At 36.2% G+C, this 21,665-nt stretch overlaps 1 protein-coding gene across 2 annotated transcripts in view; it reads right to left on the bottom strand.

The window, feature by feature from the left end:
* Positions 1-3,482: 3,482 nt before the first annotated feature.
* The window catches only part of LOC149817080 (isocitrate dehydrogenase [NAD] catalytic subunit 5, mitochondrial-like), a 28,376-nt gene continuing 10,193 nt past the window's right edge, over positions 3,483-21,665 (bottom strand). For both annotated transcript variants that reach the window (XM_089987390.1, XM_089987391.1), the window contains 6 exons: positions 5,446-5,766; positions 5,209-5,370; positions 5,048-5,122; positions 4,680-4,789; positions 4,538-4,610; positions 3,483-3,885 (listed from right to left, as the gene is read on the bottom strand). In XM_089987390.1, the coding sequence (XP_089843516.1) occupies positions 3,694-3,885; positions 4,538-4,610; positions 4,680-4,789; positions 5,048-5,122; positions 5,209-5,370; positions 5,446-5,766 (933 nt within the window). In that variant the 3' untranslated portion in view covers positions 3,483-3,693. The remainder of the gene's footprint in view (positions 3,886-4,537; positions 4,611-4,679; positions 4,790-5,047; positions 5,123-5,208; positions 5,371-5,445; positions 5,767-21,665) is intronic.

The raw sequence follows: 21,665 nt of genomic DNA, 5'->3' as shown, positions 1-21,665 counted from the left end.
ATTTGGATTCATTTAAGACCCAAATAGATCTCCTCTAATGTAAAAAGTATTTTAGATCCATTTAGAGAACAAATTGGATCCTACTAAGAAAATAAGATATTGAATCTACTTGAAGACTCAATTAGATCTCATTATGCAAATTAACATTTGGTCCCATTTAGAGATCCAATTGGAAGCCAATAAGTAAATAAGGCTTTCGGATCTATTTGAGACATAAATGGATCTCATGAAGGTAAAATGAGTTTGTTTGGATCTGAATTCAATTTGAGACTCAAATAGATCCTACTTAAGAAAACAAGATTTGGATTCACTTATGATCTAAATGATTCTTTTTAGTGTACTGTGAATTTTATTAGAATATAATAAGTTTTGGATCTATCTAAATTCTAAATGGATCCTACTTAAATAAATAGAATTTGGGTTCATTTGAGACCCAAATAAATTTAATTAAAATATATATATGTAAATGTGTATATATATATATATATATATAATAGTTTAGATTGGGTTTGGATTTAATGATAGTTAAATGGGTCTTGAAATCTCTATTTTAAATCAAGAGACCCTATGAATTTTCTTGAATCATGCAAGGAACTACGAGGACACTCATCCAATGGGACCTACATGACCCCTAGCATGGTACTAAATGTCTAAATCTATATCTAGCATACCAAAAATTGAAAAACACACAATATTGTATTTTTGTACATGAATCCACACAATTTTTTATAAAAATAGGTTTATGCGTAGTATAAATCAAAAACTTTCAAAAATAAGTTTCTAAACCATAAAACTTTAATCTAATATATTCGATCACATATCTGAATGGGATTTATGCTTGCATTTAAATAAAGACTAACTGTTCCAAATGCATTTAGATAAAATTTAACCATTGAACATGCATAAAAATTAAAACTAACCATTAAAAATACATCTAGATGAAATTTAATCATTGAACATGCATTAAAGATAGATACTAACCATTAAAAATACATCTAGATGAAATCTAACCATTGAACATATATTAAAAATAGATTGTAGCCATTGAAAATATATGTAGATGAAATCTAACAAATGATCATGCATTCAAAATAGATGCTAACCATTGAAAATACATCTAAGTTTACAAAAAGATTATTAAAAGGATTAACATGTACATGGATTTTCTCATGCATATCAATACTCACATATATATACATGTATTACAAAAAAAACACATGTACATGCAGTGGATGAATGTCACAACAAATAAACTAAATGATAGTGATTTTTACTTAACTTTTAGGAGACAAATTTGCCAAAGGACAATGATCCTCTTCTTAAAAAATGTGTAGGATAAAGTCCCACAAGATACTGCATCCTACACCAATGAAGGTAGAGATAAAAAGCATCCAAAATTCGGTGGAGAGAGAGAAGAGAAGAGAATGTGTGTAATTTTTGAATTTTTGAGAAGAGTTAGCCCTTTTCACTTTTTTGGGAACCTTTTATAGGGTAAGGTTAGAGTTGGAATGAGATGAGTGAATGAGAGTGATTGAGGGAGATGAGGGGCTGAGATGAGGTCAAGCCCTCATCTCCAAAAATTGATTTTCAAGAAGATGATTCTTTTCCAAAACCAAAAAGTATTATTTTCAAATTGCACCAAAATGAAAACATGCATAAAGGCCTTAGAAAATGATATTTATTTTGGGTTTAACCTTGGAGAGGGAGAAAGATCCTTCTAAGATCACCTTGGGATTCTAATGAAAGAAGGACCTTTGGGTTCCACCCCTCTCATGAGTTTTTCAAAAAGCCTTTACATAGAAAAATGCTTCAACCCATTGTGAATGGGTTGGTTCAAATCCAACAAAAATTCTAACAATTTTAATATTTTTTATTTATTGGATTTATTTATTTATATTTATATTTATTTTTAAAACTCTCGCACAAAGTCAACTACACATTGGATCTAAATCCAATTGGGTCAAATCCAAACCCAATAAGTCTAATTAACTTTATTTATTCAATACTTAGCATTAATTTTCTACTAACTATGGTTTAAATAACTTGCATAGTTAATTATAATTAATAGGGTAATTAACCATCAACTTAATTTATTCAGTCAATAAATTAATAATTATATTAAGTTGCTAATTAATTACAATTTTTAATTTAATTGTCAACTATACCTAAGTTAAACCCGAAACTTAGGAATTTAATACAAATCATTCAAACAAGTCAATTAAACAAGGAAAATAAAAAAATTCACACTGAACACTAATTTCTTTTTAAAATTCCTAAAACTTTGTGGGTCTTACAGTTCTTCTAAGCTTCGGAAGCAAAATCCAACTATTTGATCATTTTAGCATATTTTATTTATTATTTTCATGTGTTAAAGTTGACTCAAATACGATGTTCTATGCCATTTTTAAACCATCCTCATTTTCATGAATTGTGAGCCATTGATTTTTGTCTCAAAAAAATTTATGTATTAAATATGATAAAACCTTTTAATATAGTAAATAAACCATGCCACACATCTATATGGTTAAATTTATCAAATGATTCCTAAAACAAAAGCGTGTACAACCAAATGGTATCATGGAATATATATATATATATATATATATATATATATATATATATATGAAAAGTAGTAGGTGCTTAAACATTAGGTACTTGAATGCGATGGACGGCCAACGTCAAAAGAGACTTTTTCCGCCCAAACGAGCAATAACAGAAACAAAAATCGCCACTATTGACCATTAGCAGCAATTTTTGTCAACGCTATTGGCCTTTAGCAGCGACTTTTGGCGCCACTATTACTCATTTGGCAAAAAAACTCACTTTTGACACTAGTCTTCCATCAAGCACACGATGGGCGGCCAACATGTTCAAGTACCTAATGTTCAAGCACTTACTCATTACTCTACACACACACACACACACATATATATATATATATATATAGTGGTAGCTGCCTACACACACACATATATATATATATATATAGTGGTAGCTGCCTACCCACTTTCTGACTAAATGCCAAAGGGTGCCGCTAAAGGCCCTTTACAGAGCGTGTGTGCCCTGAGCGTCTATCATGGCAGACCAGTTGGGTGGTAGCTGCCTACCACCCAGGGGGCGGTAAGGTTTTGGTAGCACCTCCATGTGGTATCAATGATTCCAAACTTGTTTTGACTCAATCCGACACCATATATGTAAAAAATAAATGTTTTTCATGCCAAAAAAACTACAGTTGTTGAATTTTTGACTTGCCACCTACTCAAACTCATTTTCAATTCTATTAGCATCTGCACTAAGGGTACAAACTGATGGGATATAGTCAGACATTGATCTGAATCCAGCAAGTTATTTTGGGAAGGATGCTTTTTGAAAAAGTTCATCATGAACGGATGGTTACAAAATATCATACACCATAATTTGGGAAGAATCTCTTAAAAACCTCTCTCTCTCTCTCAAGAAAAGAGGAACAAAAAAAAAACATAAATAGGTAAAAAAAATTTGAACTCCCAAGCATCAAAAGGGATAAAGTTACAAGGAAAGCAGAGCCATTTAACCAACAAAAAATTATTGGACCGTGCAAATCTAAGAAAACATGGGGCCAATTTCTTGCACCCACAATCCTTTCATGCAGATGAGTTGGTCGTGCCAAACTTATTCGGAAACATCAGCCAGTAAGCCATTTTTCTGAGCACATCAAAGATTGTTGCAAATTGCCTCTGTGAAATTGGATGTTGATGCAGTGCCCCCAAGATCTCCAGTCCTGCACTTCCCCTCAGCAATAGTCTTGAGGATAGCACCCTGAATTTTGTCTGCTTTGTCATGGAGCTCCAAATGCCTCAACATAGTGACTGCACTCAATAGTAGAGCCGTAGGATTTGCAAGGTTCTGCAATCATCGTCCCTCAATTAAAAAAGAAGAAGAAAAGAAAGAAACACACCCAGGTTAATAATCAATATTGTCATGCACCATTGCTGAAGACTATGATCTTCAACCATTCAGACTAAGCTTCTTGTTTGCAGAGCAAGTGCAAAAATACAATGAATTAAGTGTAACTTGTATATCTTGTTGCCAAATGCAATTTAATAAGTTACCTTTCAAGAATTTCCATAGAAGAATCCGAAGTTCAGAATAATGTTAAGCTTTTCAAAAAGAAGAATTTGAAGTGAGACTGAAAGGTGACCTGGTGAACAGAGAAACTTGGACACCATGGACTAGTGAAATGTAACGCATTCATTAGCGCAAGTTGATGACAATAAAATCACATTGTCTCTAAAATGGCTCCCCCAGGTGACAATTTCCTGAAACAGAAAAACTCAAACCCTCGGCATAGTCTTGCCAAAACATATCCACATCATAGTGGTGAACATAAATATGACCCAGATGATCAGTGATAACCAGACTGCAACTATATACTTGTAACTTGGATCGCCCAAGTTAGAAACCAGGCTACTATGGATATGAAACGAAATTTTTTCGACACTAAAGAAACAAGTGATGCAACGCTGCTGCCTAATTCGCATATGAGAGAGAGAGTCACCTTTCCAGCAATATCAGGTGCTGAACCGTGCACAGCTTCAGCAAGCGCAATACCTCCCTCACCAATATTACAGCTGACAAAATCTAATGAGCTTTGGAACTTGCTACATCAGAGAAGACATAATTAGACAAAAATTACATACCTTGGTGTCAAACCCAATCCCCCTATTAATCCAGCACAAAGGTCACTAATTATGTCCCCATAGAGGTTTGGCATCACCAATACATCGAAAAGAGCAGGATTTTTCACAAGCTGCAAGTGCAAAATCATTAGGTTAAGCTCAAGGTAAGCCACGGAATAGAAGTGCATACTAAATTTAATAAAGAAGATCCAACATTCAAGAGATATGTAAAGTTGGACTACAATTTTTGGAAATTGTAATACCTGAGGATAACTTAATGATTCAAATAATAAGATTTTTTTTAGAAGAATTTCAGTAAGAAGATTAAATAGAAAGGAAACAATTTTCTTCTTCCTGTCATCATAGAAGCAGTTAATGTTATAGCTTACCATCATACAGCAATTATCAATGATGACTTCCTCATAATTGATCTCAGGATACTTGTCTGCAACCTCCCGGCAACACTGCAGACGAAGACACTAGACAATTAATGTGGCATTTGCAAGAAATGAAACACTGTATCAAGCGTAGAAAGCAGAGTCGAATGTACCTTAAGAAAAAGTCCATCAGTCTTCCTCATGATGTTGGCTTTGTGTATGGCAGAAACCTTTTGCCTTCCATGGGTTTTTGCATAGTGAAAAGCATACTCCGCTACCCTCAGACTTGCCTGCCGAGTAATGATCTTGAGACTCTCGACAACTCCTCTTACAACCTGATTAAGAGGTGAAAAAAAAAAGATCAATGATGAGACATGGTTCCAGGTAAATGCAAACAAAAGAGAGGTTACCTGATGCTCCAAGCCACTGTACTCCCCTTCTGTGTTTTCACGAATTGTCACAAGATTAACATTATCATATCGAGTTTTATAGCCAGGAAGACTGTAGCAAGGTCTAACATTGGCATATAGACCAAGTTCTTTCCGCAAGGTAAGATTCAATGATCTATGGCCTTTTCCAATTGGTGTGGCCATTGGACCTTTTAAGCCAACACCATTTCTTCGCACTGATTCTAAACTTTCCCAAGTCAGAAAGCTTTCAGTCCTAGGATCAACTTTATCCCCCACAAAATGCTCCTCCCATTCTATGGGCACCTCAGCAGCATTAAACACCTACATTAGTAAAAGCTAGCCTGAGAATCAACCCAAAAATTCATGCACTAATTAGCCTTGTTTTATGATGAGAAAATAAGAATTGTTTTTTTTTACAATATCAAATTAGAAGTTCATTCCAACATAAAATTTTAACTAAAAAATGGTTTTAATGTAGTATCCATAGTATCCATATTAAAAAAAAAATACAGTAGCCTTAGTAGGTTATAGATGTAAAGAAACCGAAATTGACTTAAACATGCAAAAGTACCAATCACTCATGGAAATTAACATCACATTTCATAGGCATCAGTTCCTAGACCAATTTATTGATACCCAGACACTTCTTAGAATGTATAATTTCCCACCCCATTGATTATGGGAAAGTCACTCACAAATGACACTAGTATTAGACAACCTTCAGTAAATGTGCACAAGCCAGAATTTTCAACTAAACCAAAAACTAGTATCAGAACAAAATGAATTCTTATTAATCAAGAAAAACAAGTAATGCCAACTCCTTACATGACAACATTTTTTAGAATAAATAACCTGTTCCATTTATAAGACGACCTTAGAAGGTTTTATCTGTCACATCTTGCAATAATATATCTATGGCCATACTTTAATACCTTATTTGGACCTCATTGAATGTATCTTTACCAACAAAAAATGAAAAAATCAAGAAAAATAACTAGGACAAGTTCCAAACACCTCAAAAATGAAAAAATATTAACCTTCCTAATCAAAAACCATCCACAAAGATCAACATTCTAACTCATTCCCAAAGATCAACATTAAGCAGACCTGAAGAGTTTTACTTATATTCATAATAGTGAATTCACAAAGTATCTTAATAAAGATTTAATACAAAAGATATTCTTACTTTAGCTGTCTGACCAGTTAAGAGTGCAAAATAAATGATAACCTAAAAAAACCTCCCTAGACCTACGTCACAAGGGTACAGATACAGTTACAGGTTATAACAATTGAAAGTCTGAAAGATTGGTGTGCCCATGCAGCGTATGTGGTCGCGTGCTTGTGCACACACACACTGTTATCACTTTTATCCGTACCATAATTATGCTACAGTTGATCCCATAGACGGGCAAAATCAGTCATATCAACTTTAACAGTCCAAACTATGGAGAAGTTGAAAATCCCTGTTGGCCAAATTCAACTTCTTGATGACCTGTGAACCCATGTTAACAGTGTGATTTTGTCCTTTCTGAGCTACTCATGAATGAACGGTGCTTTGGCATTTCAAGACTACTCATGCTACATGGGTACTTTGGCATGTCCAAGTCACCCAAATTACATGGTTCTTAACTCAGTTCTATGCTACTTCTGCAGCCCATAGTTGATATACCAAATTTAAAAGCTGTGAAATGAAAATATGAAAAACTGTCACACTGGCACTCCATACCACCTATTGTACCCATGTTGACACGGCAAGACACGGGTACAGATACCGGACGCGGTGCAGGTATGGGCTGGGTCAGGGTCTAACCAGACCCGACCCAAACACGCTTTTTTTTTTTACTTGGGCCAAAGGGCGGGGCCATTTTGGTCTCCCCCGTTAAGATATGTGCATTCATATATATTCATATATTTATATATGAATATATAAACCTATGTAAACCAAAACACCCATCAAGGGTATTTCGGTCCTTTCACTAGATAGGCGTCAGCCCATTAGGGGCTGATACTTTGCTTTTGTATTTTTATTTTTTTCACTTTTTTACTTTTTCATTTTTTGTCTTTTGTGATTGAGACAGCTCCATGTAGCTGTTGGAGCTGCCCCAACAGTCGTAAATATGACCGTTGGGTGCAGCCTCAACAGCCATATGGGGCTGCCCCATATGTATCCTCATGTATTATAAATAGGTCTCTCCTTGTATCTTTATCTCTTTAGAGAGTGTCTCGATACAATATCGAATTTGTTAGACCTTTGTGTGGGTAGTTTGATGATTCAATCAAGTATTCTACTTGATTGAAAGTGTGTTCTTGCATGTGTATTGTATTCAATTCATTTCATTACATGGTATCAGAGCTTTGGTGGTCCAAAAGCAACTTTTGTGAAGAAAGATCGTGACAATATCAAGAGGTGGATTGTGAGCTTGGTGGATACAACAAATCAAGGATTGTTGCATCAGGAAGTGTGTCATCCCTCAAGCAAGTCTTGTATTACCTTTTCTTTCTTTCTCTTTCTCTTTCTCTTTCTCTTTCTCTTCTCCCCTCTGAAAAAGAGTGTGTACACACGACTGGGTTTGGAGATCCAAACCCAATCTGAGTTCATCCAACTAGCACTCTAATTAGCACATGTTCATTAAAGTCACTAATGGCATTTTGTAATTTACATTTCTTGTATGATGGGTATTTTCGTACCCTAGTAATTGTAACAGCATGTATTTATAGTGAAGCCCAATACCACAGTCGGGTGATTCATTTTTGGGAAAATCCTGCAGCTTTCTCTTCTCTCTCTCTCCCATTCGGCTGCTCTTGTGTATGAAACAGAGAACCACGATTTCTATCATGGTATCAGAGCTACAGATCCAAGCTTAAGGATCTTATTTCTCCATCCGGTAAAGTCTCTTTCCACTCACTTGTCTTTGAATCATCTCTCCTACTTGTTTCTCTGCATTTTTCTGTTTTCACTGTTTGCTGAACAACCTTCTTTCATTAGCCTACCTGTTTCTTTCTCTACATATTTCTGTTTCACTTCATCCTACATATTTCACTTCATCCTACATATTTTTGTTTTCACTGTTTCCTCTCTATTTTCTTCATGTTATCATATTTCACTGTTATCATATTTGCCTTTGAATCGTCCGGCATATTTTTGTCTCCCTTTTGACTTGTCACTGCACGTGATCTTATATGTTAACAGCACAAATACTCACGCAAGATCAGATTCACATCATTTGATCTTTGCGTGAATAGGGTCACGTTAAATATTTTTTCTTTTACAAGTTGACTGCATATCAGATTCAGATCTTGCTGTCCTGATTAACTAATATTACATTAGTTGATCTTTCTTTATCTTATTCTTTGTTTCACACTGTCTGTTTCTATCCCAGAGTTATAAATCCATATTCCCTCATATTCTGAAATTACACCCGTTAATTTTAAAGTAACGTGTCTCTTTGATCAAACTCTAATTCAGAACAGGTTCTTGGTAAATAGTTCTGGTTTTCTACCTCAGTTTTATCATTCAAAAAGGCTTGCAGCAGAATTTCTGATATTAAGTTTCTGTTCTGATTTTCATTAGATCTCAACTGCAATTGGGTCCTTGTCGTAAAGTCATTTTCTTAATTCTTATCTCTTCTTATATTTTTGGTTTCGATAGAATATGGACTCATTTCCTCACTCTCAGTCTGGTCTTTCCTCAAACTTTCTTAGTCAACTCGTGTCTGAAAAACTCAACAATTCCAATTTTCTAACTTGGAAGCGACAAATCATTCCATTCATAAGAAGTCAGGACCTTTCTGGACATCTGGATGGCTCTGTTCCTGTTCCTCCAGAGTTCGTATCACAAGAAGCAAAGAATGGTGAGGGAGGTCCTTCTATTACCTATGTCAGAAATTCAGAATATGTATCCTGGATGAAGCGAGATCAGGCGCTGGTTGCCTACATCACTTCTACATTATCACAGGAAGTGCTTGTGGCAATTCCAGATGACTGCTCTGCAATGCAATTATGGCATCGATTGGTTCAGACATATTCTCAAGTTTCTCAGGCCAGAATATTGTTTTTGAAGAAAGAATTTCAAATGTTGAGAAAGGACTCCATGACCATCATGGAGTACTTGAACAAAATAAAGACCATTACAGATCAGCTGGCCATCGTGGGATGTGCAATTAGTGACAAAGATATGGTGCAACAGACTTTGAGTGGGTTGGGATCGGATTATCATATGATGGTTACTTCCTTATTGTGTTTGTCAGAGTTACCTGCTTTTGAAGATCTTCGTGCCAAACTTTTGCAGTATGAGATGACCCTAAAGGGATTTTCTGAAGATACTCATTCTCAAGGTGGAGCACACACTGTTCTTGCCACAGGAGTTGCATATGGGCGAGGACGTGGTACATATGATTTTCGAGATAGAGGGAGTCAAGAAAGAAATGGACAAGGAAGTCGTGGAATATTACCTACACCTAATATTCATTCCAGTGGGCAAAGGCAAAGACCAATACTGACCTGTTTTCTATGCAATAAAAGGGGGCATATCAAAGCAAATTGTTGGTTCAATCCTCAAAATAAAGGTAAACGGCCAGAGACAAGCAAGGGGCCAGATAAATTGAAGAACAGTGATGAAGTGAAGGAGTTGTTACTCTCTGCTTTAGCTGAATTGAACTTAAAGCAAAATGATCAGGGCACTTGGTATGTTGATTCTGGTGCAGCCACTCATGTCACGGGTGATGTTGGTAAGCTCCTAACTTGTGTTCCCTATGCTGGTAAAAATAGTATAGTCACTGGAGATGGGTCTCACCATTGTATTTCCCACATTGGAAACTCTGTCATACCTATGTCTACTTCTTCCCTTGCTCTTTCAAATGTCATTTATGCTCCGAATATCAAGAAAAATATTGTTTCTGTCTCTAAGCTTGTTGATGACATCAATGCCTTAGTTGAGTTTACTCCTTTTTCTGTTCGTGTCAAGGATCTCCACACGAGGGAAACGTTCGCTGAAGGAAAGCGACAAGGGAATATGTGCGTGTTTCAAGAGAATCCTTCCACTTCGAAGCTTGCATCATCATCTTCTTCAGCTTCTTCTAAAAATGTTTTTAGCCTTTCTGAGTGTAATAAGCCAAATCTTTGGCATGGTCGTTTGGGTCATTGTAGTAGTCGTTTTATTGAAAAGCTTGTTTCTAGCAGTCTTATTCCCAAGTCAAGTCTAAATTTAAATGTTGATGATAAGAAATGTTCTAGTTGTCTTCAATGTAAGAGTCATGTTCTTCCATTTCATTCTATTAATAAAAGAGCTTCAAAGCCTTTTGAAATTATTTGTTCTGATGTTTGGGGTCCGGCTTCAGTTCCCTCCATGTCTGGCATCAGGTATTACCTCATTTTTGTTGATAGCTATTCTCGGTATACATGGATCTTCTTTATGAAATGTAAGTCTGAAACATTTAAGTTATTTCAGAATTTTCATTCCTTTATTCAAAATCAATTCTCTGATAATATCCTTTGTTTCCAATGTGATGGAGGGGGTGAATTCTCCTCAAATGACTTTACTAAATTTCTCCAGACAAACGGGATACGTAGGCAGGTGTCTTGTCCTCATACACCTCAACAGAATGGGATTGCTGAACGCAAGCATCGCCATATTATCGAGAGTGTCATGAGCATAATGCATGATAGTAATCTTCCAGTTACCTTCTGGGCAGAGGCCTTTCATTCAGCCGTTCATATCATAAATCGATTGCCCATGAATATCTTGGAAAACAAATCACCCTACCTTTCCTTACATGGTGTTCATCCAAATTATCATGATTTGCGAGTATTCGGGTGTGTATGTTATGTTCATGTTGACAGTTCAATGCGACATAAGTTTCAGGATAAGGCCTTGAAGTGCAAATTCGTGGGGTATGCTGATGATTATAAAGGGTACAGATGCTATGATCCCGTGGGCAAGCGTATCAAAATATCCAGGAATGTTGTATTTGATGAATTGAATTTTGATCACAAGGTTGACAACCTTCCTGAAATTGAAGTTTATCACCCCTGGTTGAACTCTGACCTCTTCTCTAGTGTTAATGATGTTTGTCCTTCAGAATGTAATAAAAGAGATGAGAGAAACATGTCTGATGATGTACAGACGACTCAGGAAAGTGTCATTTCCGATCCACTCTTGCCTCCCGAAAGGTATAAAGGCATTGTTTACTCTCGACGTGAGAAGGGGATTCTTCCTAATTCTAATCAAGAGATGAATTCTTCTTCTGCTCCCAGAAGATCCACTCGACCCCGACATCCTATTGATAGATGGGTAAGTTATGAGAATTTCACTATGAATTTTCAACTCTTCTTAACCTCTTTAGGTAAGGAAGATCAACCCACGACTTTCTATCAAGCAACAAATTCTAAGCGATGGATTAAAGCTATGAATGAAGAAATGGAGGCTCTTCATGAATGTGGCACTTGGGAGATTGTTCCCAGACCACATGATCGAAATGTAGTTGGGTCCAAGTGGGTGTACAAAATAAAGTATAAGCCGGATGGTACTATTGAGCGATATAAGGCTAGGGTAGTTGCCAAAGGATTCACCCAGGAGCAAAGACAAGATTACGATGAGACCTTCAGCCCGGTTGTGAAAATGGGTACTATTCGAATCATACTATCATTGGCTATTGAACATCAGTGGATTATCAGTCAACTGGATGTAAAAAATGCATTTTTACATGGAACTTTAAAAGAAAAAGTGTACATGGAACAACCCACTGGGTATGCAGAAGGGAACTCCAGAGAATATGTGTGTCGATTAAAGCGAGCTATATATGGTTTGAAGCAAGCCTCTCGATCTTGGTTTGACAGTTTTTCTCTTGAAATAGAGAAATATGGTTTTAGTCGTTCGCTTCTTGATCATTCACTTTTCATATTCAAATGTAACGACACAATTACCTTATTATTGATATATGTAGATGACATAATCATTACAGGTAGCTCTGTTGAACACATTGAGCAGGTCAAAGAACTCCTGAACCACAGGTTCAAGATGAAAGACCTTGGTAAACTGCGATATTTTCTTGGAGTAGAAGTTGACAGAACTATTGAAGGCATGACACTTACCCAACATAAGTATACCATTGATGTTCTCAGCAAAGCAGGTATGAAAGATTGCAAGCCTCTAAGCACACCCAGTGTACTTCATCAGAAACTCAGTTCTAAAGATGGCGATTTGTATGAGGATCCTACAGGATATCGCAGGATAGTGGGGATGCTTCAATATCTCACTTTTACTCGCCCTGATATTGTCTATTCAGTCAATCAGGTGTCTCAGTTTATGCATGAACCGCGTATTGGACATATGGAAGTTGTTAAACGCATTCTTCGATATTTGAAGGGAACTATTGGAGATGGTCTTTTGTACAGAAAGAGTATGAATGAACATAATATGCATGAACTTCTTGTTTACACAGATGCAGACTGGGCAGGAGATCCAGATGAGCGTAGGTCAGTGTCAGGATACTGTATTTTCGTTGGCCTAAATCTTGTATCTTGGAGCAGTAGAAAACAAAGGGCTATTGCCAGATCAAGCACAGAAGCTGAATACAGATCAATGGCAGTTGCTACAGCTGAAGTAACATGGATTAGACATTTATTGACAGAAGTAGGAGAATCAATATCTAAATGTATTCTCCTATGTGACAATCAAAGTGCCATCAACATGTCATTCAATCCTATCTACCATAGTCGTGCCAAGCATATTGAAATTGATCAACATTTTGTAAGACAGAAAGTCGAAGAGAAGGAAATTGAACCAGAATTTGTTCGGACTACTGATCAAGTTGCTGACTTGTTTACCAAAGGACTTATCAAGGACCGATTCTGGATGTTGAAAGGCAAGTTGTTCATGGTTCAAAACCATGTACAACTTGAGGGAGGATGAAAAGGAGTGTGTACACACGACTGGGTTTGGAGATCCAAACCCAATCTGAGTTCATCCAACTAGCACTCTAATTAGCACATGTTCATTAAAGTCACTAATGGCATTTTGTAATTTACATTTCTTGTATGATGGGTATTTTCGTACCCTAGTAATTGTAACAGCATGTATTTATAGTGAAGCCCAATACCACAGTCGGGTGATTCATTTTTGGGAAAATCTTGTAGCTTTCTCTTCTCTCTCTCTCCCATTCGGCTGCTCTTGTGTATGAAACAGAGAACCACGATTTCTATCACCCTCTTCCTCTCTCTACCTTTTTCTCTTCATGTTGTAAAGAAATGGAAAATAAGAGGGAAGTAGTAGTCTCCATTCTCGTACGCCTAAACGATACCAACTATGTGATGTGGGCATCCATAGTAAAACACAAAATATAAGAAAAAGGACTATGGGGTTTGGTGGATGGTACCGAAAAACAGCCTAAGCTCATTCTTACAAAAATTGAGGATGGAAAGGAGGTTGTTCTTCAAGGAGAGGAAATGGGTAAAGTTGTTTACGACTATGAGAAAAAATGGAAAGAGTGGAGAATGGGCCACTCCAAAATAATTGGATGGCTCATCAATAGTGTGGACATCCACAAATGTTCTAGCTTGGCAAAATTTGATTTCGCTAATGATGCGTAAAAATATCTTAAAGACATGTATAGTCTTAAAGATATTGCACACATATGCAATGTTCAAAACAATGTGAGAACCATGACACAAGGAGAGATGAGCATTAAAGAATACTATAATGCTCTCTCTCTCTTCTTTGGGATGAATTGGTTCTTGAGCCAAAATAGCATTGTCCACAAGATATAGAGCTCCGTGAAAATCAAATTAAAATGGAGCATTTCTACCAATTTATTAATGGGCTTAGACTTGAATTTGAAGAAACCAAGTCGGCTCGCCTTCATAGAGAAGGTATTCCATCCATAATAGAAACTCTTGAAGAATTGACTATGGAGAAAAATAGATTAAAGAGGCTTTACGTTTCAAAGGATGAAAAATCAGTGCATGCCATGACAAAGCCCGATAATTATACTAGAAGCTACAAGCCTCCTCATTTTGTAAAAAATGAGAATGGAAAGGCCCCCAACAACTATGAACGGAATGACAAGAGGGGTGATCATGAATACAAAAAGAGTGGAAAGATAATTTGTTATCATTGTTAGAACCTATATCACATGGGTGCGGGTGCGGCGCAATTTCAAATATATATATATATATATATATATATATAAAGACTCAGTCAAAGTTGTGCCCATTAGGGGACAGGTGATGAGTTGTGAAGCCTGATTCAGGGTTTTTTTCCTTACAAGAGGGGGGGGTTCCCCCCGGCGCGGGTCTCGCTGTGCGGTCAGCGGGCAGAGGTCCAGGGGGGGCGTCCCTGGCGGAGGGTTTATAGGGGGGCAGCGCCCCCCCAAGAATTATTTTTTTTTAATTCTATAGCCTAAAAAAAATTAAAAAAAAAAAGACAAAAAATGGACCAAAATGACCCTGGGTGCGTTGACCGCACCCAGGGTCGGGTTGACCTAGTGCGTGTCGACGCGGGTGCGTCGACCTTGGAGCCGAGTCCGTGTGACATAGGTTAGAACACATTTTTGTCTCAAAAGAAAGAAGGATGACCATAAAGAAGACAAAAGAGTTGCTTCGGTTGAGAGGAGTGATATAGACGACTCACTGGGAAGGGAATGTAAATGATAGATGCTCAACCACTGGTTTATGTGTGTTTGTAGGTGATTCTTTAATTTCATGGCGATGTAAGAAGCAACAGAAAGTGTCCCCATCCTCCATTGAAACTGATTATCGTGTCATGGCAACGACCACATCTAAATTAGTATGGGTGCGACAACTTCTAGCAGACCTGAGAATTTACATTGCAGAACCCTCCCGACTATGTTGTGACAACAAGAGTGTGGTCTATATTGCAAGCAATCATACATTTCATGAGTAAACAAAGCATATTGAAATGGATTGCCATTATGTTCGTAAAGAATTTTTTAAGAAGACCATGACATTGCCTTACGTTCCCTCAGAATACCAACTAGCGGACTTCTTTACTAAAGTGCTTCCGTCACCTCGGTTTCATTTTCTACTTGGCAAACTCTTGGTTGTCCCACCATGAGTTTGATGGGGGGTGTTAAGATGTATGCATTCATATATATTTATATATGAATATATAAACCTATGTAAACCAAAATACCCATTAAGGGTATTTCGTTCCTTTCACTAGATAGGCGTCGGCCCATTAGGGGCTGATACTTTGCTTTTTGTATTTTAATTTTTTTTACTTTTCCATTTTTCGTCTTTTGAGATTGGGACAGCTTCATATAGTTGTTGGAGCTGCCCCAACAGTCATAAATATGACTGTTGGGTGCAGCCCCAACAGCCATATGAGGCTGCCCCATATGTATCCTCATATATTATAAATAGGTCTCTCTAGACCTTGTATCTTTATCTCTTTAGAGAGTGACTCTATGCAATATCAACTTTGTTAGACCCTTGTGTGGGTGGTTTGATGATTCAATCAAGTATTCTACTTGATTGAAAGTGTGTTCTTGCATGTGTATTGTATTCAATCTATTTCATTACCCCCCCCCCTCTCGTTTACCCCCTCTCTTGTTTTCCCTCCCTTCACGGTAACCCTGTCCCCCCTCTCGTTTTCCCTCTTGTTTACCCCCTCTCATCTTCCCTCCCTCCACGATCGGCTGCGACTGCGAGCGCACCTCCAATGATACTCTGGCAACCTTCAATGCGCGGTAAAGAGGTAGGATTCCAACATCTTTTTCCTTTTTTTTCGTTTTATGGTATTTTCATGAAAAAAGGGGAAAACCCCATGATTTTTCATTTTGGTGGTTAGTTTTTTCCCGAAAATCATTGGATTTACATATCTTTGGGGGAAATTCATTGTTTTTTGGGTGTGTTTTTTTCTAAGGTTAGAATGAGAGTTTGGGGTTTTTGTTCTAGGGTGAGAATGAGGGTTTGGGTTTTTTTTTCTAGGCTTAGAATGAGGGTTTGTTTATTTTGTATTTTGTCTGTTTTTGCATAAGGACATGATTTCAATGTTTTTTTTTTACCTCAACCCAAGGTGGTCAATAAAAAAGATTATATTCAGTTTAAAATTTAAGTGTATACCTTATATTCAATTTGTATTCATTTTACATTTTAGATATAAATGTGTACCTTTTATATTTCAGTTGAAAATTTAGATATATATTTTTACTTTATATTCAGTTTAAAAATTCAAGTGTATACTTTATATTCAGTTTGCATTCATTTTACATTTTAGATATAAATGTGTACTTTTATATTTCAGTTGAAAATTTAGATATATATTTTTACTTTGTATTCAGTTTAAAAATTCAAGTGTATACTTTATATTCAGTTTTCATTCATTTTACAATTTAGATATAAATGTGTACTTTTTTATATTTCGGTTGAAAATTTAGATATATATTTTTACTTTATATTCAGTTTATAAAAGTTTATATTCAATTTCTTTTGATTGTTAGTTCTTGATTTTGTCATGCATGGTTTGTTGATTTATTCTTATGTGGTCTTTTTGGTTTGAATTGTTTGATTGTGTGATAGCATGGTTGATAAAGGAAAGGAAGTTGCAAGTGTTATGGTACCTGATGATCAGCCACTATGGGCCATGTTAAGTTGTATATATATAATGATGTAATAGGTAAATACCCATTAGGGGTATTTGGGTCATTTCAATCCTTATAATAGGATGTGCCCACTAGGGACACATTAATACTTTTACTTTATTCTTTGTTTTGTCCTTTTCTATTTTTATAGGGACTATTTGGTCAAATACCAAATAGACAGGGTTTTTTTTTACTAGTAAACATAGAGTTGACTAGTCAATAGAACTGTTGGAACAACCAACAGCTCTATTGAGGCCTCCCTCCCTCTTGTATGTGTATAAATAGGAGCTTTTATCCTCTTTCATTTCTTAATGCTTCTCTTAAGTATTCATGCTCAATAAGATGAATGTTTTTTATGTTTTTTATTCTTTTATTTAGTTATTTAATGTCTTGAATGCACTTAGTGCATGTGTTGTACCTTTGTGCTCTTGTATTGTCCCTTAGTTGGACTTATGTATGTGCATGTGCACTTTGTGTTTATGATTTTGTAAGCCCTTAGAGGCCCTCATTTTGTATTTTTGCATATTTCATTACATGGTATCAGAACCAAGCAATCTTTCTTGGTATTTTGCCTCTTTTGGATCTTGGGATCCGTTGGTTCGAGTTCATACTTCGTGATGGTTGTGTGACTTGGATTCAAGAGAAATCTTGACTTGGTATGTATCTTATATCTTTAAGTATTACTTGTGTTACCTATCTCATGAGTATGCATTAGAAAACACTCATTTTTCTTACGTTTGAAAAATTATTTGTTATTTTTATAAAAAAAAAAACTAAAATCTTTAAATGTTTAAAAAAAATTAGCGTTGGATTTATTTTTATCAAATATTTTATAAAGTTTATAATATTTGTTTGATCTTGTGAAATTATGTGTATGATTTTATGAGATCTAGTTTGAATCCTAGTTTTTCAAAACTTGCTTTATTTGATATTGTACGTATATGATCTAGTATTCTTGAGCATGTATTGTTGGCATTTATATGCTTTATTTGAATAATTCATGGTTATAAATGTCAAATCATGTTCATATTTATTATTGAACTTTGTTTCATTTTTTTTTAAATTATCATATATTTTAAAACAATTTGAAATTGTGTTGTGTCTTTTACAAGTATGATCTTATGAAATTTTGCTTGACTTGTGTTTAATTTTTCTCTCTTATTGGGAACTTAAAGTAGCTCATGAAGTATTAAAAATTTTATCTAATTTATGAATAAATAATTTTTATATTGATATTTGATCCTTGTGCACTTGTGATTGCCTTACATGATGAATGAGATTGTCTATTTGTGCATAAGGAATTGAGCATGATTTATCATGAGAGTCATTTACTTTAATAAATGTCTTTTGTGGTCCTTTTGTGAGACAATAGTTATATTATTAGGTGTTTCTCTTGTTAGTCCATTTGTGATCCTTATGATTGTGTTATTTTCTTAATCGTGTAACTCTTTAATAAAAATTATCTTACATGTTTTGCATGAGATTTAAATATTATGTTTTTATTGCATACTTAGTTTTTTAATAAAATATTAAGTTGAAAATAATGAAAAACTTCTTTGTGTTTGCCCTTTGTAGGTGTTATAAGTGTTTCCCTCATGGTTCACTTTAGTACTTTTTTACTATTGATGGACATGTTTGTTTACTTAGATCTTTAGTGGACATGTGTGTTATTGATTAAAGACTCATGATTCATTACATATTTGTTATTTATAAAATATTATTTTTTATATTATGGCATCTTCGGTATATACCCTTAGTGTCTTAATCTATTACTTGCATATATGCTTAAATGTGTTATTATGCATGTCTTATGTGATTCTTCATAACTTTTGTATAAGATATGTGGTTTTAAGTTATTAAAATTATTGCATATACATGAGTTTTTGATCTCTTTGTAAGTATCCATGATTAGTTGTACTTGTGTATGCACTTAGTTTTTTATATGATTCTTTGATAATCTCTATATATGTTTTGACCCTCTTTAATGTTATATGTCATTGTTGTATCATAGTAGACTTGTAATCTAGATTGAGCTCTATATATAACTTGCTTATATTGACTATGCATATGATTGCATCAATTGACGTCTTGTTGTGCATATGATTGCACTATATTCATTCCAAAGTTTTCATCTATCGTTATTGGATTTGATTTGAAATTTTGATTTTTCAAATTGGTTCTTATATATGAACTCACTTATTTGAAAATTGATTTTTGTGAGTACTTATTGCATTCTTATGGCATTTTTTTTGTCCATCACATATTATTGTCTTCTTATGGCATTTTTTTTGTCCATCACATATTATTGCCTTTTTATGGCGTTTGTTTTGTCCATAAAAGATTTTTATATAATGCATCTTCTGTTTTTGGCATTGTTGCTTTTGTTGAATTAGAGTTGTTTATTGGGGTGAGATGTGTGCACCTCGGTTTTGTCAGTTTAGATTGTCGGCTTATAGTTTGGATCTAACAGACGTTTGTTTGTATTAAGACAAAGAAGTTGTATGCGACAATTCAAGTACAAGATTTTGATGATGAATAACTGAAACAACTGAATTTCAGCTAAGGCAATAAAGAAAGATGAAAAGAATTGAAGAATCTGTGAAAACAAGTGTGCAAATGTAAATCTCTTTAAAAGTCCTAGATTCTTGTAAGAGTCTTACTTTGATTGCATATCTTCCTTGCATTTCACCTAAAAATACTTAAGAAAAATCTTTTTAAAAGTCTTAGGTTATGTATGGATTATCGTGCATTAAACAAGGTCACGGTAAAAAACAAGTATTTGTTGCCACTGATAGCAGACTTGTTCGATCAGCTAGGTAGTGCCCGTGTCTTTTTTAAGACAGATTTGTGATCGGGTTACTAGCAAATAAGGATTGCTGACAGTGATGAATCAAAGACAACTTGTGTCACTCGTTATAGTGCCTATGAATTACTGGTAATGTCATTCGGGCTGACTAATGCTTCGGCCACATTCACGACATTGATGAACAAGATCTTCTACCCTTACTTAGACAAGTTTGTGATAGTCTATCTTGATGACATCGTGATTTACAGCAGCAGCATGGAGGAACATGTCGAGTACTTGCGAACAGTGTTTCAGGTGCTGAAGGAGAATGACTTCTTTGTCAAGAGAAAGAAGTGTCTCTTCGGTCAGGAGGAGATCAGCTTCTTTGGTCACGTCGTTGGGGGGGGGGGTGCGTATAGACGAACAAAAAATAAGAGTCATCCAGGAATAGAGTCTGTCAACCAAAGTACTAGAGTTGCGGTCATTCTTTGGCTTGACAAATTACTATCGGCGGTTCATCGAAGGCTACTCCTTCATTGTTGCGCCCCTCACAGATTTGCTAAAGAAGAATCGGGTATGGCTCTGAACAGGAGCTTACGAAGAAGGCCCTGGTAAGAGAACCAGTGTTGCGGTTTTTGGACCACTCAAGACCCTTTAAAGTCTACATAGATGCTTCAAATTTCGCCATCGACGGAGTTATCATGCAGGAAGGACATTTGATTGCTTACGAAAGTCCGAAGTTGAAGGATGCAGAGAGGCGCTACATTGTGCACGAGCGTGAGATGACGGTCATCGTGCACTGCCTCAGGACCTGGCGGCACTATCTTTTGGGTATCCAATTCATCGTCAAGATGGACAATGTCATCACGAGCTATTTCCAAACGCATAAGAAGTTGACGCCCATGCAAGCTCGATGGAAAATGTTCCTAGTTGAGTTTAACTTCGCTTTAGAGTATAAGGTGGGAAAAACCAATGTTGTTGTTGATGCTGTGAGTCGCAAGGCAGAACTGACAGCTGCGCAAGCGAAGGCTTCTGAAGTTCACTTGGAGGGTGCATTGTTGAACCGCATCCACGAAGGAATGCAGCAGGACATAACGGTGCAACACTTTGTCTCTCTGGCGCAAGTGGGAAAGACTCGACGATTTTGGCTACGGGATGACCTCCTCATGACTAAAGGGGAGCGCATCTTCATGTTGCGATGGGGAAGCATTCACCGCGAATTGCTTAAGGAGTGCCATGATACATTATGGGTCGATCATCCAGGTCAAGAGCGAACCTTAGTAATCCTTGAGCGCGGCTACTATTAGCCGCAGATGAGAGACGATGTGGAGGGGTATGTGCGAACGTGTCTCGTCTACCAACAAGACAAGGGGACCAACCAAAAGACTGCCAGCATCCTTAAGCTACCTATTCCAGAACGTCCTTGGGAGAGCATTTTCATGAACTTCATTGTTAGTCTGCTAAAGGTAGATGGCTTCAGCTCCATCCTGTTGGTGGTGAATTGTTTCTCTAAATATGTTACATTCATCCCAGCTTCCAAAGAGTGCCCTATAGAGAAAATTGCAGAGTTGTTCGTCAAGCATGTTATGAAGCATTGGGGTGTACTAAGAAGCATTATGAGTGATCGCAATGCTCACTTCACGGGCAAATTCTGGCGTAAAGTGTTTCGACTACTTGACTCCAATCTATTTTCAACAAGTTTCTACCCACAAACCGATGGGCAGACGGAGCGCATCAATGGACTGTTGGAACAGTACCTCCGACACTTTATTAGTGCCAATTAGAAAGACTGGGTGAAGCTCCTAGACGTGGCCAAATTCTTCTGCAATCTTCAAAAA

The sequence above is a fragment of the Nuphar pumila genome, chromosome 14 (assembly GCF_984573655.1).
Source record: "Nuphar pumila chromosome 14, dmNupPumi1.hap1.1, whole genome shotgun sequence".
Lineage (NCBI taxonomy): Eukaryota > Viridiplantae > Streptophyta > Magnoliopsida > Nymphaeales > Nymphaeaceae > Nuphar > Nuphar pumila.
The sequence above is the reverse complement of the archived record's forward strand: the minus strand, read 5'-3'. Positions and strand labels throughout refer to the sequence as shown.